At 44.9% G+C, this 26,601-nt stretch overlaps 1 protein-coding gene across 2 annotated transcripts in view; it reads left to right on the top strand.

The window, feature by feature from the left end:
* Window positions 1-26,601, top strand: part of IPPK (inositol-pentakisphosphate 2-kinase) — a 121,867-nt gene that overhangs the window by 77,749 nt on the left and 17,517 nt on the right. For both annotated transcript variants that reach the window (XM_030207118.1, XM_030207116.1), the window contains exons 10-11: window positions 5,148-5,433; window positions 21,534-21,684. In XM_030207118.1, the coding sequence (XP_030062978.1) occupies window positions 5,148-5,433; window positions 21,534-21,684 (437 nt within the window). The remainder of the gene's footprint in view (window positions 1-5,147; window positions 5,434-21,533; window positions 21,685-26,601) is intronic.

The raw sequence follows: 26,601 nt of genomic DNA, 5'->3' as shown, positions 1-26,601 counted from the left end.
GCGTCCACACTCTCCACCATGGGTGTGAGGTTGCACAGACTCTCATTGCTGTGTGTGTCTGACCTAGAACTGGTGGTTCAAGAGAGGTTGTGGATGTTCCTTGTAGAGGTGACAACCTGTTTGGAGACAAAGTTGAAGAGGTCACGGACATCATCAAGAAACATACAGATACAATCCAAACTGTCTCATCAACCTCCAGCCTCCTCTTCTAGGAGGTTTTCGAGTTGTGGGGGGGGGGGGGGGTGTTATAATTTTACCAACACAGGTGGCTCATTGTAACCTCTGACCGGTGGGTTCTTCTGATAATCTGTCTCAGTTATGCCCTGCATTAGCATCAAATTGCCCACCAGGAGCTTCATACATCAGTTCTCAGCACAGGCAGGAACTTGTAGAGGAAATCTTCGCCCTTTTACAGGCCAGTGTGGTTAAACCTGTGCCACCAGAGCAAGAAGGGAGGGGATTCCATTCCAGGTGCGTCCTAAAAGATGGGGGGATTTTATCCTATCCTAGACCTAAGGGTCCTGAACAAATTCCTGGTCAAAGAAGTTCAGGATGATTTCCCTGGGCACGCTTCTCCCCGTGATTCAGGAAAACGATTGTCTATGTTCTCTGGACTTGAAGGTTACCTGTAGACACATTTAGATACTTCCCAGTCACAGGAGATATCTCAGATTCCAGACAGGGAAACACCACTACCGGTACCGCATTCTGCCATTTGGCCTCGTGTCAGCTCTCTGGGTATTCACCAAGTGTCAAGCAGTAGTAGTGGGATATTTATGCAGACAACTGTGTGTTTTCCTTTTTGGATGATTGGTCAAGAGCACATTGCAGGAGGGGACGACAATCCATGCACCTAACTATTTGGGTGTTGGAGCTACTAGGGTTTGTCATAAACTACCCCAAGTCCCACCTTCCGGTCCAGTCCACTGCAGGCTTGGGTTTTTCTCCCACAAGCAAAAGCAGCCTCGCAGGTCTGCAACAGCAAGCAGGTCACACAGCTTGGCAAATGTTGAGATTGATGGACCACATGGCCTCAACAATGCATGTCATGGCTCCATTTGGGAGCGGCCCAGTGGACCCTAGTGTCCCAGTGGTCTCAGGTGGCAGGGAATCTAGTGGATCCAAATCAGATTCCACCAGAGTTAACTTATGCTCTTCTCTGGTGGGCAATTCGATTGAGTTTGACTCTGGGACTACCATAAAAAAATTCCATTTCCTTAGAAGGTATTAACAACGGATGTGTCCAACGTAGGCTAAGGAGCTCATGTAGATGGGCTTCATACCTAGGGAACTTGGTTTGTGCAGGAAACGGATCTTTATACCAACCTCCTCGAGCTGAGGGCCATTTGAAATGCTCTAAAGGCTTTCAGAGATCGGCTACAGAACCAAATTTTCATTCAAATGGACAACCAGGTTGCAATGTTCTGTGTAAACAAATGGGGGGGTATGGGCTCCAACCCCTTGTGCCAGGAAGCAGTGGGAATGTGGCATTGGGCCCTTTGAGCCACATACCTACCAGTAATACCTACCAGTAAAGGGCAACTTGCTTGGTGGATGGACTGAGCAGGGCTTTGCAACCACACGAGTGGTGTCTCAATATGGGCATAGCCTGCAAGATCTTCTGAGCATGGGGCACCCCCTCGTGGATTTTTTTGCACTCATCCAGTTTTGTTCCAGGCTCAGGTCACACAGCAGAGTGGCATCAGATGCTTTTCTCCTACACCGGGGAAAGGGACTTCTGTATGCGTATCCTCTGTTGTGTCATGAGATCTAAACATTGTCCTCACCCAGCTGATGAAAGCTCCTTTTGAGCCACTTGATTCCTGTCATCTGAAGTATTTGACCTGGAAAGTTGTGTTTTTTTTTTTATTTTTTTTGTGGTGGTCAGTTCAGCTGGCAGTCGGTGAGCTTAAGGCCCTAGTAGCTGGTCCACTTTATACTAAGTTTCACCATAGTAGAGTAGTTCTCCTCATGCACCCTAAGATCCTTCCTAAGGTAATGTTTTTAAAGAATGTGAGAGCTCGTTTGCAGTCCAGAGAGTGGAGTGACTTTCCACACTGATGTTTGTATGAATTGGGACAAAAACATAGGCAGTATACTATTTGTTCATTAGCATGAAAAACAAAGTTCCTCACCTGTAGCAGATGTTCTCCAAGGACAGCAGGACAAGTATTCTCACAGCTGGGTGATGTAATCCAGTGGAGCCCTGTGCACACACTGACTAGTGAGACTGAGAAGTTTCTAGCAGTGTCCCACCACACATGTGCTGGTGCCTTCTTGCCTGTCGCTTGAGTGTGGGTCTCTCAGTAATATACAATAGCTAAACAATACAACTCCAAAGGGAGGTAGGAGGTTATGTGAAAATATTTGGCCTGTTGTCCTCGGGGGAAAATACCTGCTTCAGGCGAGTAATTTTGCTTTCTCTGAGGACAAGCATGCCTTCGTATAGCTGGGAATGTCTAGCTACCAGGTTCACCGAAAAAAACAACGCTAGGAAAATAGGGATGCAAAACGTTGAGGCCTGGAAGTCAACCTGAAAATATTTATAAACTAGCTGAGAAGGTGCAGCCCGGAACTAAACAAAATTGGGACTAGGGGGATGGTGCTGGATTCTAGACAGACAAGTTTCTCAAGACATCCTGCCCGAACTGGCTATCTTGCTCCATACCTTTACTTCATACTACTTCCTGGACCAGTCTTCAGTCAGATGCAGTATTGAGCAAATCTGTCTTTGTGAGCTAGTCAAACCTTATATCCTAATTTGACCTGATTGCTCTTCAACAATAAGTGATCTTTAAAGTGGCACAACCCTATTTTTAGCAATCAGTTACTCATGTGCCTGATTCAGATGGGCTTTTCAGTGGAAAAAGCAACCAGTTACCTGTAATGGTGTTCTCTGTAGATAGTAGTATTAATCAGGCACACAATACTGCCATCTCCTGAGAGTAGTACCACTTCTTAAGCTGAGGAGACTTGTGCATGTGGGAAGCGTTGTACATAGTCAGTGCTTTACACTAGTTCACAGCTATCCGATAACTCTCAAGCAAATAACACTTTTAAGGGCGTTGCAGGGTTTTAAGCACCAAAGGGAGAAGCACAATTGTCCCTCCATTCACTAGGCCTTTCTTGGAGCAGGTGTGATGTCAAGATTTTTAAGTGTATGTATATTGCCATTGTAAAATCAGAAATACACACATACTTTTGGCTCTCCCAAAACATGCTCACAATGTGTCTCCTTCCAAACTCTGGGCCAGATGCATCAACCAAACATTAAAAAATCTAAAACGTAAAAGTCCCTAACGAATTTTAAAAAACGAAGAATGCACAAATAAACAAGTTGCACATGTTCGGTGCGGTATTGAAAAGAACAATGCATCAAACTGGTGTAATCCCCTTCGGTAATCGACCCCTAAAGCATGCGCAGAGCAGCCAAGCGTTATGCTGGCTGCTCTGCGCATGTCCCAAATGTCAAAACAGCAAAAAAACCAAACCAAAAACACGTGTGTTTCGGGAGGGGGCAAAGGCGCTCGTCAGGAGCGTCCTTGCCCCCCCCCCCCCCGCCCGAGGTCGCTGCTGCTCCCCGCTCCCCCTTGCTTAAAATCGTGCCTTTTGTAGGCAGCCCCGACTCCCCCTCTCCCTCCCTTCCTGTTTTTTTTTTACAAAAAACAGCTCCTGCCATCCTCCGCCCCGAGGTCCCCTTGCGCCCCCGCCCGAGGTCGCCGCTGATCCCCGCTTCCCCCCACTTCCCAAAAATCAAAACTTTGAGCTTCCCCGGCCGGCCCTCTCCCTTCCTCTCTTCTCTTTCTCCCCAGCTCCGCCTCCCGCCATCCTCCGCCCCGTGCCCTGCCCCCCCTCCGTCTTACCGGGCCGTGCAGCGCCTCTCACCTCTGTGATGGCGCTGCAAGGGGAAGAACAGCTGATCGCCTCCTCTGCAGTCTCTGACCTCCCTCCTGGGCCCGCCCTCGTCTGACGTAACCAGACGAGGGCGGGCCCAGGAGGAAGGCGGGACGTCGGAGACTGCAGAGGACGGAGGCAATCAGCTGTTCTTCCCCGTGCAGCGCCATCACACAGGTGAGAGGCGCTGCATGGCCCGGTAAGACGGAGGAGGGGAACGGCGGTGACAACCTCTGGGGGGGGCGGCGGGGGCAGGGCACCGGGTGGAGCTGGGGAGAAAGAGAAGGGAGGGGGCCGGCTGGGGCAGCTCAAAGTTTTGATTTTTGGGAAGTGGGGGGAAGCGGGGAGCAGCGGCGACCTCGGGTGGGGGGAGGGGGCGCAAGGGGAACTCGGGGCGGAGGATGGCAGGAGCTGTTGTTTGTAAACAAGCAGGGAGGGAGGGAGAGGGGGAGTCTGGGCTGCCTACAAAAGGCACGGTTTTAAGCATGGGGGAGCAGGGAGCAGTGGCGGCCTGGGGGGGGGGGGCAAGGACGCTCATAAAGGATGCTCCTGACGAGCGCCTTTGCCCCCTCCTGAAACTTTTTTTTATTTTTGTTTTGATGCGTGTCTGACAGCTCAGGCCTTAACAGCTCTGACGTTAAATTTATCTCAGCAGTTGATTCGGTGCAATCGTCGGTATGTTTAGTGCATTCCGAATTGTCCACATTAGAATGGTAGTTACTCATTTGCATTCCGTTTTTGTTAGCTGCTAGCGTCGTCGGAAAATGGCCTTTAATGCATGCTACGGTTGAAATTTTCTTCGTTAAAGGGTTGTTAAAGTTTAGTGCATCTGGGCCTCTGTATCCTAGAGCTTTTACATGTATAAGTTGTAGCTTTAAAAAATTACTGTTTACACGTTTTGGGGCATTCACATGAATAAAAACCATGTAAGCCTTCTAAAATGATCACCTTAGTGTTAGTAAATGAGATGATTTGTTTTACTGTTTGCTGTACTAAAAGTTGCCTCATTTGACTGTTGTGCATGTGTGTGTGTGTGTATGCATATGTATATTAAAAATTCTTATGTGTATAATACATAAATTTGCAGTTGCAAATAAGAAACACCGGCTGGAACCCTTCTCCTAAGGCATTTCTGGTTCACATTTCATATATAAGCCACAAGCATTCTTTACAAATGCATTGCAGAATGGTATAATTTACTACTTTTCTTTTCTTTCTCTCCCCCCTCCCTCCCCTTGGTGCTACTCCTGAAGAACGGTGAGTTAATATTTGGCTGCAGGGATCACCAGGACTGTGTCTCAGACCTGAACGAATTAGCTCATCATTTGAAGCCTTTCTTTTTTCCTGCCAATGGACTGAGCAGTGGCCCATACTGTACGCGGACAGTTATTAAGGAATTGATCCATGCACTGATAATGATTTTATTAAGCAGTAGCACAACAGGTACCTGCAGGGCAGGTGACATGAAATCGATTTCCATTTCACAAGGAAGGAGTTACTGTGATGCCAGTCAATTCAGCAAGGAACTGCTCAGGAATGGTAAGAGAACCAGATTCCCTGCACTTACGTTGACATGTTTGTATGTGTACACACACACACACTCTCACACAAAATACTGACGTTAAATTGAGGCTGTCTGGGATCATCTGTTGGCAGTGTACTAAAAAGCACTTCACTACATGATACGTAAACTATCTTTTGTGGCGTTATTGCCCTGGTACCCAGCACCCAGGACAGAGATGAACTCCTGATGTAACAGCTGGAAACTGGCCAGTATTAACCACACTTAGCCTAATTGCATTGACTCTGTTACTCAGTAGTGGAGTATGAGTGCCTTAAATAGGAGGAACATTAAGGTCTGTATTGAGCCAACTAATGTAGACCACCTTTACATCTTGGCTGACATCAGGTGAGATCCGCCATACAGATCAATTTTTGACAGACCATGCATCTAGGGTGTGAGTTCTACCAACACATAACCTCTTATTGGCCAGCTTAACTCATGTACATATTTTCTTACCAGTCATAAGAAATGAAAGGCAAAAACATTTATTGCCATCTTAGAACTACTAGCGCATTTCAGGAGGACACATAATGTCACTTTTGGAAGGCATGACTGCAAGCAGCAACAGCAGCTGTTAAGATAACTCCAAGAAATGGAGAACTTCCTCAGGGTCAGAAGAACCATGGGTAGTCTAGTGATGCCTAAATTACCTGTGTATAGTGTCTCTGCTATAGAGTGAACCTTCAGTAGTGAGGCTGTCTTGACCATGCCCAGAGCAAGGTCTGCATTTGCGGCAAAGAATAGATGCTGTCCTGCCTGCTCCAGTTCCTTCTTGTAAAGGAGTTTTGCATAGTTGATGATTGAAAGCACCATTATTGACCTCTCCATACTAATGGGGCAATTCTGTAACTGTGCATCTTTAGTTAGTTACCCCAATGCCATACACTGAACAGCAGTTCTACAGTGGCACCTGTTCACCAACATATCATTATAGAATACTAGTATGAGTTGAAAGAAATGCACCTACGTTTTGGCGAATGGGCATGCTTAAATGTGTCAGAGTATGTGTATCCTAAAGTATTTTGTAAGTCATGTCTGCAAATATCTGATAGAATACCACTGTTCGCAAGTTAGCACTTACATGCATATGTTCACATTAGTGCTCGTATTGTATAAAGGTTGGTGCCATTTGCATGCATATATTAGGTGCACTGTTATAGAATTAGAGGGTACAGATCTTTGGTGATTTAGCTAGTATGATGGACACGGGGTAATTTTATAAAAGGCACATATGTAAAATGTTTAATAAAAAAACAAAACAACTTATTTCATTAAGGGAATACTTGTATGGATAGGCTCCTAGAATAATCTCCAGTAGTGCACAAGTGCTTTGAGGCAGGTGCATCCTTCTGGGTGTACTATGTGTCGATACATTCATATTTTATCAACTATGCACATAGGGCAATATGCACTAAAGTCGACGTTAGAGCCGTTCCATAGCGAATCGGTAGGGAACAGCTATGCATCAAGAAAAGGGAATGCAAATGAGCTGCTCGTTGCAGCTCACTTACATTCTCTAACCCTTCGTAAAACTGTCGGATAATCGGCCGGTAGAGCATGCGCAGAGCAGCCAAGCGTTATGCGGGCTGCTCTGCGCATGTCAAATACACATGTCAAATACGCTGCCCAAAGATGCCGCGCTGCTCACCCCCGTTTTTCAATCAGCTGATATCGGAGAGTGCAGTTGAAAGCATCCATCACAAAAATAGCCTTCCATTTTGGCCATTATTCACACCCAAATAATAAAAACATCCTTTTTGGCCGTGCTTCACTCAGCTGAGAGACCTGGAAGTCTCTGAGCCAACCACAGAGCTAAACATGCTGTGATTGGCTCAGAGACTTCCAGGTCTCTCAGCTGAGTGAAGCACGGCCAAAAAGGATGTTTTTATTATTTGGGTGTGAATAATGGCCAAAATGGAAGGCTATTTTTATGATGGACGCTTTCAACTGCACTCTTCGATATCAGCTGATTGAAAAATGGGGAGGTGGGCAGCGTATATGACATGCGTATTTGACAGTTTTTCAATCCAGCACAGCCCCAACGAGAGGTTCAACCTCTTGTTAGATTTTCCAGCGATTTCCACCGTTAAGGCAATCGGAAAAGGTTAGTGCATCTCATTACAATAGGGCTTCTGCACAATTTGCTCATCTGCATTCCGTTTTCGTTTGCTGCTACTGTCGTCGGAAATTGGGCTTTAGTGTATGCCAGGGTGATCTACTTGTTCGTTAAAGGCTCGTTTAGTGCATCTTGCCCATAGTTTGCAACTTTGCCCCTGCTGTACTCAAACTGTGCCTCAGGCAGTGCCTTGGTCCATGTAAAGGTACATATAGTCCTGTTGGCATACTTGCACATGAAGTCATATTTCATAACGGCCATTTGTCATCTGAAAAACATGCTTTACATGATGAAAATGCTTTATAAAATCACTGTCAAAGTGATACCCTAGTGAAATAGAGATTGATTTGTAGTCATTTTAGATCTTCAGTTCTTACTCTATTGTTTTTCTTCAACTTTGAGGTGTCAAAGTAAGCCGTGCTGCAGAACTGAAGCCCATTTTGGTATTTCCTTTTTATTTATTGGTATATGATCAATTTGCAAGCCATAATACTTGAACAGGAAAAACAGAAAAGTAAAGTTTACAACAAATAAAGAAAATAGGAAAATGTTAATCCTCTTTAGACCACAATTCACGGGGGCCTGTACAATATATAACTCAGAAGATAAGCTTCAAGAGATCATTTCACAGAAAAAAAAACGTGTTAACACGCTATACCCCACTCTTTTCATTTATCCTCAACTGTGGGTAATACTGTGTGAACCATTTTTAAATCTATAAAGGCACGTAAATGTTCTGGAAGAAAAAAAACGTATTTTATCCCAATGTACTTAACACATTTACATGGATAATTAAGATAAAAAGAAGCCCCCAATGCCAAAGTGTCCGTTCTTAAAGCCAAAAACGCTTTCCTCCTTTCTTGCGTTTGGATATTTCCAGATGTTACAAAACAAACTTTTTTTGCCATAAAATGCAAATTTCGGAGGGATAGCCTTTTCACCGCTTCCAAATCTTGCTCAAATACAAATGAAACCAACAACGTCATCCTTTCTGAATCTGCTGATAATGATGTTTCTAATAATTTAGATATATTTAATGAGTCTCTCTTTTCTTGGCGAGTCATTTCCAAAGAATTCTCTGAGGTTCTCTTGTTTTTAGGTATATAATATATCCGATTTATCGGAGGAATAGTTTCCGGGGTAAATTTCAAAACTTCAAGCAAATATTTCTTAAACGCATCCAAGGGAGTAGTACCCGGAGATTTTGGAAAGTTCAGGAAGCGAAGATCTAACCTACGGTTATAATTTTCTATCTGTTCAATTTTTCGTTGAATTATTATTTTGTCTTTTACCACCATAGCGGAGCAATCTTGTAACTTCTTAACATCATCTTTAATTATATTTGAGTGTTAAATTCTATCTTTAAGCCTTCTAACGAGGTAGATAAAGCATCAACAGTACTCACTAAAGTTGAAACTTCAGCTGTAGATCTGGCCACTGTATTATCCAACTGTTGGAGAGCTTCCCAAATGCTCTCCAGCGTTACCGTCCCTGGCTGTTTTAATAGCGCTGCGCATTCAGTTGAGGCACAAACAGGCCTCAAACCTCCTTGAGGTCCCGTCTTCTCAATACTTCGATCCGGAGGTCTACCCTCAATATTTCCAGGTTCAGGAGGCCTCCATTGAGATAAATGTCCTTTGGGGAGAGGCGGTGGGTTGAGAGCCGGGGGACAAAGAGTGACATCCAGCCCTAAGTCACCAGGGTCTCCTCCTCCCGGAGCAACAGCAGGGCTCCTCATGGAATTCTGGGCAGGGGCTCTTGTGGCAAATCTTTTGATAGACTGCTGCTGGGGTGAAGAGGTAGTATGAGGCATTAAGATTGAGAAAAAGTTATAATTCAAAGCAGCCCCTTTCTCAACACATTGACCCCTTCAGCTAGGAGTAGACTATTGAACTACTAATGGTACCTTGTAGATTATACATAAGTGGGTAAGTAGGGGGGAAAGGGGGGAGGGAAAGGGGTCGGTTGGGGGGGAAGTTTATATAAAACAAGTTATGACTATTGCGTTTCTGTAACAATGTGTTTTTCTTTATTTGCAATAAAAATGATTTAACATAATTCAAAGCAGCCAGCGAGAGAGTTCAACCACGATCAACAGCATGTCACCATCTTGACACGCCCCCCCGCACTCGAATTTGTTTTCCCATCTTGGTATTTCCCTGTATATTAAGAGAACTGTTTTTACACTGCTTGTATGGCTGCTACTGTTTACCTGTGTATAGTGTCTGCTGATTTTGCACCAGTTTGAAAGTTAAAGAACAAGCATATTTAGGCAATTTTAAATGAAAAAGCACCTGCAAAGATGCACATTTCTTTTTCTCTGCAAGCTTTTTATCTGGCCACACCTGAGTTTTAAAAGCACCAACTTTACAGATCCATTTATTTTGGTTAATTAAATCATTTATAAACCACACAATCATAAAAGTTCTAAGTGTTTCACATCAAACATATATCATATTATAAACAGACAACAATAAAACATAATTCATCCAGTATAGCATCAGTTATTAAAAACCTGCAAAAATAATTGTTTTTACTTTTAAGGAAGGCACTTAAATATAACAATCTGATCTCATTTGGCAACAAGTTCTATAAACTAGGGGCACCAACGAAGTAAGCAAGAAAATGGGTGACCTTTTTTTTTTTTAACATTCCTTAGAAATAAGCTTGTACAGGGCGGGCAAGTTGATACAGCTGTAACAATGTGGATTAAAAACTACACAGTCAATCCTTGTAGCACTTTAATATCAGTGTTAATTTATATGTGATCTGATATATGATCAGGAAACTTTACAATTCCACCAAACTAAGACATATGCAGAGTTCTTAATATATATTCATACAAAACTAAGCTGGCAAAAATGATGGGTGAAATGGGGAAAGATAAGAGCCTGGAAAAGTCCAGAAGTCACTGTCAGAAAAGGCCATAGGTGTAGAATGATAGGTATTTTATAAAAAGCTATCTGGACTAACTCTCCTGTTCTGTAAATGAAGAGCCAGTTGGGGGATGTGAAGTACCACTTGTAAATAAGTCATTGATGTTCTTAAGGAAATGCAGTATCATTTAATTGCAATTCCGTTACTTGCTACATGGACGAGTTATGTAAAAAAACAGCCATTGCTGCTGATTTTGATAAATTAATCAACAGCTTATTTTCTGCAAGCCAAGTCTGTACAGCTGAAAAACAGGAGGCAAAATTTGTAGACTATATCCCAGCAGCTATGGAAAGTGGCATTTAAAGCATAATGTCAGCAGAAAAATGATAAAAAAAAAACCTGTAGAAGTTTTTCGTATTTAAATGAAAGGACTGATAATATGGAGTCTGAGGGAGCATCTTAATTTCTCTCCAGCCTGAAATCCTCTAACCAGTTCATTTTTTGAGAGCAGCCCCATCTGGTAAGATTTGAATCATGACGCTGCAGTGGCCCAAATCACCAACAGATCAAACTTTATTTGTAATAAAATGTGATGATAGACACAGTCAAAAGTGGCGGAGATGTCTAAGAAAATGAAACAATATGCTTGTATATTCCTTATCTAAGCCCTTCAACGATTGATCAAACATAGAGGCCATTAGAGTCTCAGCTCTGTTACACACCTAATATGGAATGAGCTTCTACCAAAGCTTGAGTAAAGTGGTGTGGTAGCCTTTTTTTATTGGACTACTTTAGTATATTTTTTCATAAAAAATGAGCAAATAATGACGAATATCAGAATATATAAGTGAAATATAAAAAGTATTTCAAAGGCAGTGTAGGGCAAGTTACTTTGTAAAAATAATGTATTAGTTACTGTAAGAAAAAAGTAATATTAATTACTAGTTTAATGAAAGTAAGGTGCTCATTTTCAAAGCACATAGATTTACAAAGTTACATAGAGGTATATTTTTATTTGTGTTTTATCCCACATTTTCCAAATGAGTTTGGTTCAATGTGACTTACAATGGAAGGTATCAGAGGTAGAGAATTACATTGTATTGTAAGTACTGATAGTAAAGTTACAGTTAAGATGAACATTGTAATACAAGTAGTGATGACAAAACTACTTAAGATGAACATGGGATAAGAGTTGCAATTGAGATGAATGATAGATAAAAGGTAATATTTGAGATGGAGTTAAAAAGGGAGTACCTTTACAATAAGAGGTAGGTGCAGAAAGTGTGATGGGGAACAGGTGATTGAGGGAAAATACATGTTCAGATGGATCTAAGTGGAATGGGATGGGGAGCAGGTGATAGAGGGAAAGTTCCTGTTCATTTGGGTCTAAGTGGTTGTGGGAATTAGGTAGTTTGGGATGTAGTGGGGTGGAGTTGAGTATTTAGATGTGTTGTACCTGTTTAGTGGGAGGAGGGGCATTGATACTTATGTCCGTATGGTGGTTGGCTCATATCAGTTGGGTGAAGTTGATACACTTTTGTTGTCTGTGGGTAGGAACTTCTTGAACAGGTACACCTTGAGGTATTTCCTAAAGGTGGTGTGGGGAGTTAAGGACTTTAGTGATTTTTGGTAGGGTGTTCCATGTCTTGGTGCTTAGGTAGGGGTAGTTCGCAGAGTGAACAGACTTGTAGATGAGCCTGCAACAGCAGGGGTAGTGAAGTTTCAGATAGTTCCTCGCCTCTTAATGAAGTCTTAAGGGGTAGGGTGATCATGTGTAAGAGTTACGCAGGCGCTTAGCCGTGAATTATGAGCTAAACCATGGTACAGAGCTTGAAGGTTATGCGGGCTTTGATTGGGAGCCAGTTGTAATGCTTGTAGAAGAGGGGTGGCTCTTTCGTATTTTGGTTTTCTTAAGATTTGTGTGGCTGCTATATTTTGAACTGTTTGGAGTCTCTTTGTGACTTGCTCTTTACACCCCGAGTAGAGTGTGTTGCGGTAGTCTAGGTACGTGGGAATAGTGGATTGCACAATGAGTCGAAATACTTTTGTAGGGAAGTAGTTTCTGATTTTCCTTACCTTCTACATCATGTGGAATGAGTTCGTGGCCACCTTTGTGACCCAGGGTTCGAGGGACAGTTTTTGATCGATGATTACTCCCAGTAATTTTTAAGTTATCTGAGTGGGGATAAGATGTCCCATTGATGTTTGTTGGGTGTGGTGGTTTGTTTTTGTGGTGCTGTTACCAGGAATTGGGTCTTGTTTCTGTTGAGTTTGAGCTTGAAGGCGGTGGTCAAGTTTTCTAGTGTGCTGAGGCTTGTTTTGATGGTCTCTGAGATCTCTTTAATGTCGTTTTCAAATGTGATGTAGATAGTCACATCATCGGCGTAGATGAATGAGTTGAGGCCTTGATTATCAAGTGTCTTGGCTAGAAGGGTCATCATGATATTGAAGAGTATTAGGGAAATTAAGGGTCCTTGTGGGACTGCAGATTGTGCTTTCTATATGGAGGATAGTTAATTTTTTAATTTTGACTTATGTTCTTCCGGTCAGGAATTTCTTGAACCATTGGAGTACTGCTCCGCTTATGCCGATCTTGTCTTATATTCGTATTAGGATATGGTGGTTGACCATGTCGAAGGCCGAGAACGTGTCAAATTGTAGTAGTAGTATGTTTCTGCCTTGACTGATTTCTCTTCTGAAGTTGGCGATGAGTGCTGTTAGTCGTTTGTGTGCTGTGACGAGATCTAAATCCTGATTGAGAGTTGTAGAGTATTGAGAAGTTGTGCAGGTAGTCTGTGAGTTGCTTGTTGACAATGCTTTCTAAGAGTTTGGCAATGAAGGGTATGGAGGCTCCTGGCCTGTAGTTTTTGACATCACTTTTGCATGATAGGTGTTAGGATGATGTTACCTTTCTCTTTGAGGAAGTTGCCTGCAGTTAGTAGATCAGCTAGGTAGGCTGTGATGCTTTCTAGGAATTGTGTGGGAGGTTCTTTTAGAAGGAATCGGGGGCAGATGTTGAGTGAGCAGTGGGATTTAGTTGCTTTGAGAAGTATTTGCTGAATTAGTGTCGTTTGTGGGGGTGAGAAGGATGACCAAGATCTGTCTGTGATGAATGGTTCTTCACTTCTGGTGAGTTCATTTAAGTACGGTTCCAAGTCAGGGTCATCTTTCTGGAAGGAGGCTCTCATTGATGTTGTTTTATCCTCAAAGTAGTTAGCGAGTTCTTGTGCTCCTGGAGAGTTTTCTGATTCGGGTGACTGGTGGTCTGTGGTTAGAAGTGAGTTGATTTTGCTGTAGAGTGTTTTTTATGTGTGTGTTTTGTAGTCTGGTCTAAGTCTTGCTTTATATTGTCTGTATTTCAGTTTCCAGTTTGCTTTGTTTTCTACTCTTTTTTGTGCATTTTCCATAGCCTCTAGTTTTCTGCATTCTCTTTTGAGTTCTTTAAGTTCGTGGTTATATCATGGATTCACCTTGGTTCTGAACATTTTCTTCGTTTTCAGGGTTGCTATGTTGTTGAGTACGGTTGGCTGTCAGCAATCGTTGTCTAGGGATGGTCCCGAGTCCAGTTCACAGAGGCAGTCGGGTCCAGTTCACAGAGGCAGTGGGTTCCCAAAGAATACACAATCCACATGGGTTTGGATGTATGTACATATATATAGACTCACAGCACTTAGTTACAGGTAAATGGTACAAGGCTGTCTCTGGGTGTGTGTTTAGAGAAAGAACAGCTAAGCCAGCTAAAGATGGAGGTGTGCAGAGGAAGAAGAAGAAATAAAAGCCCCCAGCAGAGTCCTGTGCAGAGAGAGGGAAAGAGAGAAAAACTGGCTCAAGATGGTGGTGGGCAGAGGGAAAGAAAGAGAGAGAAGTGCCCTGAGCAGAGCCGTGTGCTCCTGCTTTATACCTAATAAGAACAGAGAAGGGAACAGGAGCAGAGAGAGATAAAAAAAAAACTTCTCTCCTTCCCAGTTATTTCCTTTACAAAACTCCAGATTACTTTCTGAAGTCAGCAAAGGTGAGCATTTTCACAGGTTCTCCTCTTTGAAGTCCCAAGTTATGGGAGCCTCTTTGTCTGGCTTCCTTTGTTCTCACAGAGAGCCCTGCTCCCAGATGCCCAGGGAGGACAAAAGGTATGTTAATCAGGAGTAATTAAGACAACATAGGGCTAGCAGGCTGAGCACCATTTGGTTCATTTTGCCGTCCTGAGGGGTAGATGCATCAAGCAAACGTAAAAAAATCAGAAACGTTAAAACCTTTACCGAATTTAAAATAACGAAGCATGCTCCAAAAACACAGCCCCAAAAAGTTTGGTGCGGTATTGGAAAGAACGATGCACCAATCCCCGTCGGTAATCGGCTCGTAAAGCATGCGCAAAGCAGCCAAGCGTTATGCTGGCTGCTCTGCGCATGCCAGAAACGTAAGAAAAAAAAAGAAAACAGAAACACGTGGCTCCCAAATCAAAATAAAACTAAAAAAAGGATCGGGAGGGGGCAAGGGCGCTCATCAGGAGCGTCCTGTACGGACGGCCTTGCCCCCCCCCGCTGCTCCCCACTTTCCGCCGCTCCCCCCACCCCGAAAAAGCAAACTTCTAGAAGCCCCTGCCCCCCTCCCTTCCTCACTACTCTCAGCTCCGCCTCCCGACATCCTCCGTCTGTGCCCCGCCCCCTTTTGGGGTCGTCGCCGCCATTCCCCTCCTCCATCGGGCCCCCCTCCCTCTTACCGGGCCCGTGCAGCGCCTCTCTCCTCTGTCCGAAGGCGCTGCACGGGCAAGAAGAAAGCAGAATCAGCTGATGCCTAGTTTCAATGGCGCGTCTTTCTCCTCCTGGGCCCGCCCCTGTCTGACGTCAGTAACCTACGTAGGTTACTGACGTCAGACAGGGGCGGGCGCAGCAGGAGAAAGACGCGCCATTGAAACTAGGCATCAGCTGATTCTGCTTTCTTCTTGCCCGTGCAGCGCCTTCGGACAGAGGAGAGAGGCGCTGCACGGGCCCGGTAAGAGGGAGGGGGGCCCGATGGAGGAGGGGAATGGCGGCGACGACCCCAAAAGGGGGCGGGGCACAGACGGAGGATGTCGGGAGGCGGAGCTGAGAGTAGTGAGGAAGGGAGGGGGGCAGGGGCTTCTAGAAGTTTGCTTTTTCGGGGTGGGGGGAGCGGCGGAAAGTGGGGAGCAGCGGGGGGGGGGGCAAGGCCGTCCGTACAGGACGCTCCTGATGAGCGCCCTTGCCCCCTCCCGATCCTTTTTTTAGTTTTATTTTTTTATGTGTTTTCTGAGGTCCTTTGGACCAATCACAGCGCTTTTAGCTCTGCTAATGCGCTGGGATTGGCTCAAAGTTTGTTTATTTTTTCACTTAACACTTTTTCCTGGCACAGAGCTGTCCTAACGAGAGGTCCAGACCTCTCGTTAGTTTTCCTGCCTTTTTCCTGCGTAAAGGCAATCGGAAAAGGTTAGTGCATGTCGTTTCAATGGGGTTTTCACACTAATTGCTCATCTGCATTCAGTTTTCGTTAGCTGCTACTACCGTCGAAAAATAGGCTTTAGTGCATGGAAAGGATCGGAAATTCTTCGTTAAGGGCTCATTTAACGATGAAAAACGTTTAGTGCATCTGGGCCTTAGTGATTCCTGAGGGAGGGGAAGAGTTTTCAGAAGTCAGAAGCTGGTTTAATATTAATCTAAGTATTGGTTTCATACTAATCCAGCAATCCTGACATCGGGTATCTGTCCTTCCAGGATGTTAGTAATAGTAGTTGGGAGGTGACCAGGACTCGGAATAAATGGTGTTCCAGAAAGTTATATTGTTGATTTTGCCACGGTATACGGTTGTGTTGTGGTTTTGGGGAAGGATTCTTTCCAGTTGAGGGTTGCGAGGAGTTTGAAGTGGTCGGAACATGGTGTTTCATCCCATTTTACGTCATTGTACATTATGTGGTGTGTTTCTGTGAATTTATAGGCTATTAGGTCAAGTGTGGCCTTTGTTGTGGATTGGTCGGGGGGGATGGGTATTGGAAGTTTCATTGTTGAAGAAAGTTAAGACATTCTTAGGTGGTTTGTGTCATCTAGGTGTATGTTTAGATTTTCGAGTAGCAGTAGGTTTGAGTGGGATATGCATGTGTTGGAGATGAAGTCGGTGAGATCTTGATGGGATTCTGACCATTTTTCAGGGGTTCTGTAGAAGAGGGTGCAGCATAATTGATCTTTGAGTGTGTTGTCTTGTATTGTGCAGGATAGGATTTTGAGTTCGGGAGAGTTGAATTTGGAGATCAGTTCGGTTTTAAGAAAGGGGTTGTAGATCACTGCCATTCCGCCTCCTTTTTTTTTTCTTATGTCTTGTGTGTAGGATGTTGTATCCTGGGGGACAAATTTCATTTAGGATGGGTTTATCTTTGAGTCGGATCCAGGTTTCTGTAATGAATAGGGCTCCTAGGTTTTCCTCCTCTATCCAGTCAGATGATTTCTGTTTTGTTAACTGCTGATCTGGCGTTTATGTATGCGATTGTTATTGGCAGGTAGTTGTGGGAAGACTTGTTGCTGCATCAAATTTTGCTGCATCGTCTTTAGCATCCGGCTAAATTTAAGTCAACCAATACAGACATCATGTTAAAATATACAATGCCAACCAGGATGTCATTTCTGTGGGAAGGCACTTTACAAAACCAGAATGCTGCTTTAATGACTTTTTGGTGAGAAATACTAAAAGACAATCTTGAAACATAAGACTTTTGAAGCCGAAATGATGAACTATTTTGAACCCACTAGACAGGACTTGGACTTGATTTAATTACTTAATATACCACTTAATACAATTAAGTTTTAAAGCATTTTACAACACAACAGGAACAAGTACAGCGAATGTTCTAACAAGTAAAGCCAAACAATATAATTGCTTAACCAAAATCAAAGTAAAATAATCAGCAATCTGAGTTTCCTGTCACATTTAAACCATAAATTATTTTACTTTGTCACCCTGTTTTTGCCCAGTTCCCCCATCTCTTCCTGTGAGACTTTTAAATGCTTTTACGTTTCACTTATATATTCTGATGATATTTGTCAAAATTTGTTCGCTTTTTTTTGTTAAAAAATGTATTTAGTCCGATTAAATAAAAGGTGGTATCTTATTTTCTTTTGTTTTATGTCTGTTACCAAAGCTTGTATTTGAATCCTGCTTCCAGACATGCAGACTCAAGTGTGGATAAAGTACATGTGTTGCTCCTCAATGCATGTACCTTCATCTGCAGCGAGAGTGGGCCGTTTTCAGATAACCCATTTATCTAGGTAAACGACTTCTGGGAATTGCTAAGTGTAAAATGTAACATACATGTGTGTGGTGGATTCCGATGCCTGCAATTTTGGTTCATTTGTAAAATGAAGAAATATGAAGTTAATTTGGTCTTCAGATAGCTAAGTGTTGGGCAGCCTTACACAAGATGCATTGTGGGCATGCCAAGTGATCCACAACTCATAAGTACATAAGTACATAAGTAGTGCCATACTGGGAAAGACCAAAGGTCCATCTAGCCCAGCATCCTGTCACCGACAGTGGCCAATCCAGGTCAAGGGCACCTGGCACGCTCCCCAAACGTAAAAACATTCCAGACAAGTTATACCTAAAAATGCGGAATTTTTCCAAGTCCATTTAATAGCGGTCTATGGACTTGTCCTTTAGGAATCTATCTAACCCCTTTTTAAACTCCGTCAAGCTAACCGCCCGTACCACGTTCTCCGGCAACGAATTCCAGAGTCTAATTACACGTTGGGTGAAGAAAAATTTTCTCCGATTCGTTTTAAATTTACCACACTGTAGCTTCAACTCATGCCCTCTAGTCCTAGTATTTTTGGATAGCGTGAACAGTCGCTTCACATCCACCCGATCCATTCCACTCATTATTTTATACACTTCTATCATATCTCCCCTCAGGTTCCTGTTGTTTGTATTCCAGGCCCTTCTGTCCGTTTGAACATTTGATTTTACTTTGGAACTCTTTCTTTCAGATTTTTATATCTTTTTAACAATCGTGAGTTATAGTTGAAAACTGTTGGGCATTATCCATTTAGTGTAAGGTTTTGAAACAACGTGACCTAAAGAACTTAGAGAAAATAATAAATGAGCAAAGGAGCTAAATAATTTTGATGTAATCCTTATTAGGAGGCATTTAACTAGTTATGGTTCAAATCTCCCATTGCAAGTTCTTTAGGAATCTATATAGAATTTGTTGTAAAGCCTTCTGATTTAGGGCACTGTATAGATGCAGAAAGGCTAATAATAATAATATGCTTTATGGACTGGGCCTGGAAAATTTCTCTTTTTAGACTAAGAAAATGCCTTGCTTGTTAACGGAAATGATTTCATAGGAAAACCATAACTTGCATTTGATCATGTTGGAAAATACTGATGTTAAAGTTGTTCCCATTCCATAATGTAATAATGCCTTGAATGCTGAGCAGTGGAAGCTGCAGTGTTAGTGGTTGCTGAAGCTATTGTAGCAATCAAGAAAGAAAACACATTGGCACATTGAGGAAATTAGAAAGAGGATATCTAAAATAAGTTAGCGTTTGCCCCTGAAGTCTATATATGGTGACTAAAGTTGCACACGCAAATCGGCGCGTATAGCGGATTTGCGTGTGCAACTTACTTGATTAATAAGCCATTCAGCCCCAATAATTGGCTGCTGAAAAACCAATTATTGCTGTTAATTTTCATTAATTGGGAGTTACGTGCCCATTGTATTCTATAACGCTGTGCACAGAACTCCTATAGCGTGTAATTTCAAGGGAACGTTCCCAGAATTTACATGCCTTGTTATAAAATTGACCCGACCAGCACCTAACTGTTCTATAAAGGATGTGGATTTTTTTTTTTTTTATATAGAATAGCGCTTGGCGCTTAAATTTTTCAGCACCATTTATAGAATCTAGTCCTTGAGGTGTATTTTTTCATTTGTCATTGTAGGATTTCTAAGTACATGAATTCCTACCTTACATCTGTGTTTAGATGAAGCACTTCCTTTTTGTGCTTTGATGCTGTACGCATGAAAGCAAATTCTCTTTTTACATGCCACTAGATTTTCTAATATAAAAGACTAGTAAAAAAGGCCCGTTTCTGACACAAATGAAACGGGCGCTAGCAAGGTTTTCCTCGGAGTGTGTGTGTTTGGGAGAGTGTATGTGAGAGTGAGTGTTTGAGAGTCAGAGTGAAAGTGTGAGTCCAATCCATGCTCCTCTGTCACCTGGCCCCTCCATTCATCCCTATCCAGCAATTCCGCTGTCTCCCTGAGGCCTGCCCTGCAATCGATATGCATCCATGGCCATCTGTCCCCTCCATTCATCCCTATCCAGCAATTCCCCTCTCCCTGAGTCCTGCCCTTCCAATCCATGCCCATCCATGCTCCTTTGTCACCTGGCCCCTCCATTTTTCCCTATCCAGCATTTCCCCTCTCTGCCTGAGGCCTGGCCTGCAATCCATATGCATCCATGGCCATCTGTCCCTTCCATTCATCCCTATCCAGCAATTCCCCTCTCCATGAGTCCTGCCCTTCCAATCCATGCTCCTTTGTCACCTGGCCCCTCCATTTTTCCCTATCCAGCATTTCCCCTCTCTGCCTGAGGCCTGCCCTGCAATCCATATCTATCCATGGCCATCTGTCCCCTCCATTCATCCCTATCCAGCAATTCCCCTCTCCCTGAGTCCTGCCCTTCCAATCCATGCTCCTCTTTCACCTGGCCCCTCCATTCATCCCTATCCAGCAATTCTCCTCTCTGCCTGAGGCCTGCCCTGCAATCCATATGCATCCATGCCCATCTGTGCCCTCCATTCATCCCTATCCAGCAATTCCCCTCTCCCTGAGTCCTGCCCTTCCAATCCATGCTCATCTGTCACCTGGCCCCTCCATTTTTCCCTATCCAGCATTTCCCCTCTCTGCCTGAGGCCTGCCCTGCAATCCATATCCATCCATGGCCATCTGTCCCCTCCATTCATCCCTATTCAGCAATTCCCGTCTCCCTGAGTCCTGCCCTTCCAATCCATGCCCATCCATGCTCATCTGTCACCTGGCCCCTCCATTTTTCCCTATCCAGCAATTGCCCTGTCTCCCTGAGGCCTGCCCTGCAATCCATATCCATCTATGCCCATCTGTCCCCTCTATTCATCCCTATCCAGCAATTTTCCTCTCTCCCTGAGTCCTGCCCTCCCAATCCATGCCCATCCATGCTCCTCTGTCCCCTGCCCCCTCCATTCATCCCTTTCCAGCAATTGCCTTCTCTCCCTGAGCCCTGCCCTCCCAATCCATGCCCATCCATGCTCCTCTGTCCCCTGCCGCCTCCATTCATCCTTTTCCAGCAAGTCCCCTGTCTCCCTTCCATGACCCCCTCTTGCATCCATGCTCCTCTCTCTCCCATGTCCCAGCCTGGGCCGCCCTCTTCTTCCCCCCCCCCCCTTCGCATCCATGGTGTCGTTTCTCCCCTGCCCTCCCGCTCCCATTGTTTTTCTTTTGTGACCACCCTCTTCGCTCCCCCCAACATGGTTTTTATTTTTTTTTCTTGTTTTTAAATGTACCTCCGTGGTTCCGGCAGCGAAGCGTCAGGGAAGGAGGCGGTGCTCCCGACGTCTAGGTTTCCCTTCGCTGTGTTCCGCCTTCTTTTGACGTCATCCTTGACGTCAGAAGAAGGCGGAACACAGCGAAGGGAAGGCTAGACGTTGAGAGCGCCGCCTCCTTCCCTGACGCTTCGCTGCCGAGCGTTGCGATTGGATGAGTGTCATTGCTCCGCCCTCGACGTCATCACGTTTGACGCGTGGGCGGGGCAGACACAATGCGATCTCACCCCCTTCACTTTTGGCTAACAGAGGCTTCATTCGAACGTTGGAGGTGCGTTTTATATAGAGAGAGAATGGTGGGCAGGGGGGATGGGATTTGATATACCACCTTTCTGTGGATGCAATCAAAGCAGTTTACATATTACATACAGGCACTTATTTTGTACCTGGGGCAATGGAAGGTTAAGTGATTTGCCCAGAGTTAAAAGGAGCTGTAGTGGGAATTGAACCTGGTTTTACTTTTAAAAACAAAGGTGTATAACTATTTTTGCCCCACAGGTAATCATAAAACGGAGGGTTCTGGACTACCAAAGGGCTGCATCCTTTACAAGATCCTTCAGGCTCAGCTGCTTGACATGCTGGATATCGAAGGCCTTCGTTCTCTGTATGACCGGGTTGAGCAGTATCTAGAGGAATTTCCCAAAGAGAGGTGAAAACTGCATATTGAGTTCATGTTCCTTGTGTAGCTGATTGTCTCCTGATTTACTTAACTGCCCCTCCCCCCCATGTTTATTAAGCCACGCTGACTCAAAGTGAATGGGCTGTGTTGGTATTAGTGCTGCGGGGGGGGGGGGGGGTGGTTTAAGGGGTATGTCTTTTAGATTCAATGCAATCACCACTACTGTATTGACTGGGCTTTTGGTTTAAAGCTATGCATTGAGCAAACAAACTTTCATAGTTTGAATTCTCCACTTATCAGTATGTTAATTGAATTTTTTAAAAATATTATTTTATACAAATTTGGGAGCCCTATCCCCCTCCCCCCCCCCCCCCCCCCCAAAAAAAAAGGTAGTCCACTTTGGGGGGTTTTCTAAGAAGCTCTGTACCTAATTCATACTGAGGTGGCTTCGGTGTCAATATATCCAAAGTGGCTAGAGTTGGATTCTTTTTCTCGTGTCTCTTAGAACATTCCAGTGGGTTGTGGTCAACTGAACTTTTTCACAAAATTTTTTTTAGCTTATGTGGATATGGCTAGGTGTGTAGTAATTTAGGAGAAAATGCACAGAAAGAAAACACCTGTGCAAAATACTCTTGCTAATTTTTCCCAGAATATAGGCAGCATGATTTTACCAGTTTATCTCCAACTTCTTGCTGTCAAAACAGAAATGGTATGAAGCTCCTTATCTTTAATTGTAAAACTGAAGAACTTTGCAGCATTGCACATGTTAATTGCTTGAATTGTGAAATAATAGTAGCTTTTCAAAGATACATTTTCTAATGCACCCCTTTTTTAAATTTAAATAACCCGTCTCCCTTATTCTGTAGTCTAAACATTAACCATAGGAGGGCAGCAGATCTCCAACTTTAGATATGAGTATATGTTTGAGAACAGCTTGCAAGGTACTCCTCAAGAAATGCAAAGTGAATCCAGGTTTTTCCAGTTGTCTTACACACCAGGTAATTAGTAATTTAAACATACAATGTCTTGGTTAGTTTTAAAGGTTCAATAGAGAAGTAAAAGCAGTTATGCTGCATATGTTTAGTCATGATTCAGGGTATCCTTAAGTAGTAAAAGCTAGTTCATTTATAAGTTGCAGGATCATGAGCCCAAGGCTGCTTCCTTATACAGGTTCATGATTTCCATGAATTCACGTAAGAATAATTGGTCCTGGCTAGAAGTGATAGGCCAAGCCATCCTTTCCACCCAGTTGTGCTTTGATCTCCATGTATATGTTTTTCTCTCAGAATTTCAAAGACACAGAAAATATGTAAAAGCGTAAGTTCACAACTTTCTCCGAGGACAAGCAGGCTTACAGATTCTCACAAGTGGGTGCCGCCGACCTGCGTCACCTGGTCCAGGATTTATAAAAGTATAAATAGAGCTTCCTTGTCATCAAGCAGATGAAGCCATTACATATGGGTTGTGCCCATCAACCAGCAGGGGAGATAGAGAGCACTCAACTTTTCACAGTGCCTCATGGCCAGCTAGCTCCACTGCCTCTTCAGTATTCTCTATCTCCCCAAGCAGGGTGGCTGCAGCTTCTTCGAGCTCTATCAGAAATCTGCCTGGGGGTGGCTCCTGGCTTGCCAGTTGTTAGCCGGGGTGTTAGAGGCTATAGCAGCTTCACTTTGAAGGCACATAGGTCAGCCCTTTCCCTGCCTTACCCATGCCCCCGTGAATGTGGACATATTAGCTTGCTTTTCCCTGTCCTTTCCCACTCAGTGGATGCAGGCACATTGGTTCGCCTTTCCCACTTATCTGAGCCTCCGGAGTGTTTTTATTTACCTCTTTTGCCTCTGCTTTCCTCACAGCGTTAAAATAAATAAATAAATAATTAAAGTCGCGTCGCGCTTTAGCGCAGCGATCTTGGAAAAGAGGTTTTTTTTTCTTGAGATTCTTCTGCAGGACTGGAGTTGTGATACTCGGTCTAGTGAGGTAAGAGTGTTTTCTGACTCCTCCGGGGTGGGCCCGCGATCGGGACGTTTTTGGCGCGAACCGCCATTTTTGAATTTTACCGCCGTTTTTGGCGATGGCTGCGGAGACTGTAAAGCGCTGTTCTAAATGTGGCAAGTGCAAATCAGCAGCGGGGCTCTGTAATTCGTGCTGTACAGACGGTAGAGCCGGCCCGAGCATGGCGAGCGGCGATCTTTTGCGCTCTGAGCTGGCAGCGGACGCCATTTTGGATTTTCCACATGATGCGGCCTCCGTTGCGACGGAGAGCCCTGAATCCGGGGGGGGGGGGGGTCCTCTGAGTGAGGCTAATAATAGAGCTGATAGCCCTGGACAGGGTCAGGGAGCGGTTTTCTCCCCTGATTTTGTTTTAATGCTGCATAGGGCGTACATGCTTAAAAGAGCTCTTCCACAGGGATCTTCAGACCCTCTGCCTGCCCCCCCCCCCCCCCCCGGTGGATCCTGGCCTTTTGGAGTTGGCTTTGCCTGTTTCTTATCCTCCTGATAAACGCAGAAGAGCTAATTCCCCTTCTGAGTGTGGTGCACCCCCCTTCCCCCCCACCCATGGTCGGGCTGTGAGGATTCTGAGGGGTCTGGCAGAACTTCTTGGGCTGAGGAGCCAGAGTCTGGTGCAGAATTGCCACAGGAGCTTGATGATCCGTCTGCGGTGAGGATTTTCCACCGCGAGGAGCTGCCAGCGCTTATTTCAGATGCCTTACAAGCCCTCTCGATTGAAGATCCTGTGAGTGGCACAGCCTCCGCTGTTAATCCAAGGATGTCTAGTACCAGAAAGCCTGCTCGAGCCTTTCCTTTGCATGACTCCATCCAAGAGCTTATTTCGGCTCAATAGGCTGACCCCGAGGGACCTTTGAAGGTTGCCAGGGCTGTGGGGCAATTATACCCTCTGAGTGGGGAACATTCGGCTTGCTTTGCAATGCCTAAAGTGGATGCCCTGGTCACTGCTGTGACAAAGAGAACTACCCTTCCTGTTGAAGGAGGTGTTGCCCTTAAGGATATTCAAGACCGCAGGTGTGATTCAGCTCTGAAGCGGTTCTTTGATTTGGCAGGTCTCACTGTTTGGGCGTCTGCATGCAGTTGTTATGCTGCTAGAGCCTGGCTTGGTTACAGCAGGCAGTGGAACAGCCCGGTGATGGGAGTGGAGACCTTATCTGAAGTGGCTCCGCGGATGGAGTCGGCCTTGTCCTTTTTGGCTGACGCCCTTTATGATATGGTCAGAGCTTTGGCTAAACAAATGGCTGTAGCAGTGGTGGCTCGCCGCACTCTTTGGCTACGACATTGGGCGGCGGACATGGCCTCTAAGCAAAGGTTGGTGAAGTTGCCCTTTCAAGGCCTTCTCCTGTTTGGTGAGGAGCTGGAAAACATTTTTAAAGGCCTGGGGGATTCCAAACCTCAGCGCTTGCCTGAAGATAGGTTGAAGCCTTCCTCTAAGGGTCAGGCGGTCCGCTCCTCTTACAGACCTCGCTTCTGTGAAGCTAGAAGGTACTGCCCGGGGCGTGCTGCTGGGTTCACTTCGCGTGCCCGCTTTCAGCAGAGAAACTCCTTTCGCTCGGACAAACGTTTCGCAGCTGCCTGTTCAAGGCCTGGAGTGCAGGGGCGACCCTCTCAATGATGGTGCTCCGGCCCCCTCCTCGTTTCCTGTCATCGGAGGAAGACTTTCCCTTTTTTTCGAGGAGTGGGCCAAAATCTCCGCAGATCAGTGGGTCTTGGACCTGATCAGAGACGGATACCGAATAGAATTCGATGCCTCGGTGAGAGACGTGTTTGTGGAGTCTTGATGTGGTTCTGCTGCCAAACTGGCGGCGGTAGAGGAGACTTTGCACAGTCTGTGCCAGCTAGGGGCTGTGACCGGTGCCTCCCGCCGAACAAGGTCTAGGCCGCTACTCCATTTACTTTGTGGTGCCACGAAAAGGCGGGTCTTTTCGCCCGATCCTGGGCTTAAAAGAGCTAAACAAGTCCTTAAGAGTGCGGCATTTTCACATGGAAACCCTGCGCTCCGTCATTGCGGTGGTACAGCCAGGAGAGTTTGTCACGTCTCTGGACCTGAAAGAAGCTTACTTGCACATACCAATTTGGCCCCCGCACCAGAAGTTTCTGCGGTTTGCGGTGTTGGGAAAACATTTCCAGTTTCGGGCCTTGCCTTTTGGCCTCGCCACAGCTCCTCAAACCTTCTCCAAGGTAATGGTGGTGGTAGCTGCCTTTCTCAGGCGAGAGGGTATCCAGGTTCACCCGTACCTAGACGACTGGCTCATCAGAGCAGACTCAGAAAAAGAGAGTCATCTAGCTACAGCCAGAGTGGTTTCAGTCCTTCAATCTCTGGGCTGGATTGTCAATATGGCCAAAAGTTACCCCCCTCGCAATCTCTAGAATATTTGGGGGCGAGGTTCGACACAGCCTCGGGCTATGTGTTTCTTCCCGAGCAAAGGCGGTGCAAGCTTCAGAATCAGGTCCATCTGCTCCTGAGGATGCCCCGCCCGCGAGCTTGGGACATTGTCCAGCTGTTGGGATCGATGACGGCCACCTTGGAAGTGGTGCCATGGGCGAGAGCGCACCTGAGACCTCTACACCTGACGTCAGTGCATTCTAAACTGCCTAGCAGACCACCTCTGAGGGAGCCACGGTACCAGGCACATTAAAATGTTGGAGGTGAGAATTATTATATAGGATAAATGGGACCAACCTGTTGAATATTTGAAAAGTAAGATAATATGAAAAACAATGGTAACTCCTCAAACAGTACATAAACAAAGGCTGTAAAAGCAGAGTCTTGGGTCTGAAACAAATTCTCCGGTGCAAAACTTCCCTCTGTGCTATGCTGGAAAACAGAAAGAGACATGATGATGTCACCAGAGGGAGGAGGGAGTCTCTCAGATATGCTGGATGGTCGGATTAGCAAAGGTTGGATAATCAAGACGGTACTGTAAGTCTGTGTATTGG

Source organism: Microcaecilia unicolor, chromosome 6, assembly GCF_901765095.1.
Source record: "Microcaecilia unicolor chromosome 6, aMicUni1.1, whole genome shotgun sequence".
Lineage (NCBI taxonomy): Eukaryota > Metazoa > Chordata > Amphibia > Gymnophiona > Siphonopidae > Microcaecilia > Microcaecilia unicolor.
Note: the sequence above shows the minus strand (reverse complement) of the source record. Positions and strands in the feature narration are given on the sequence as shown.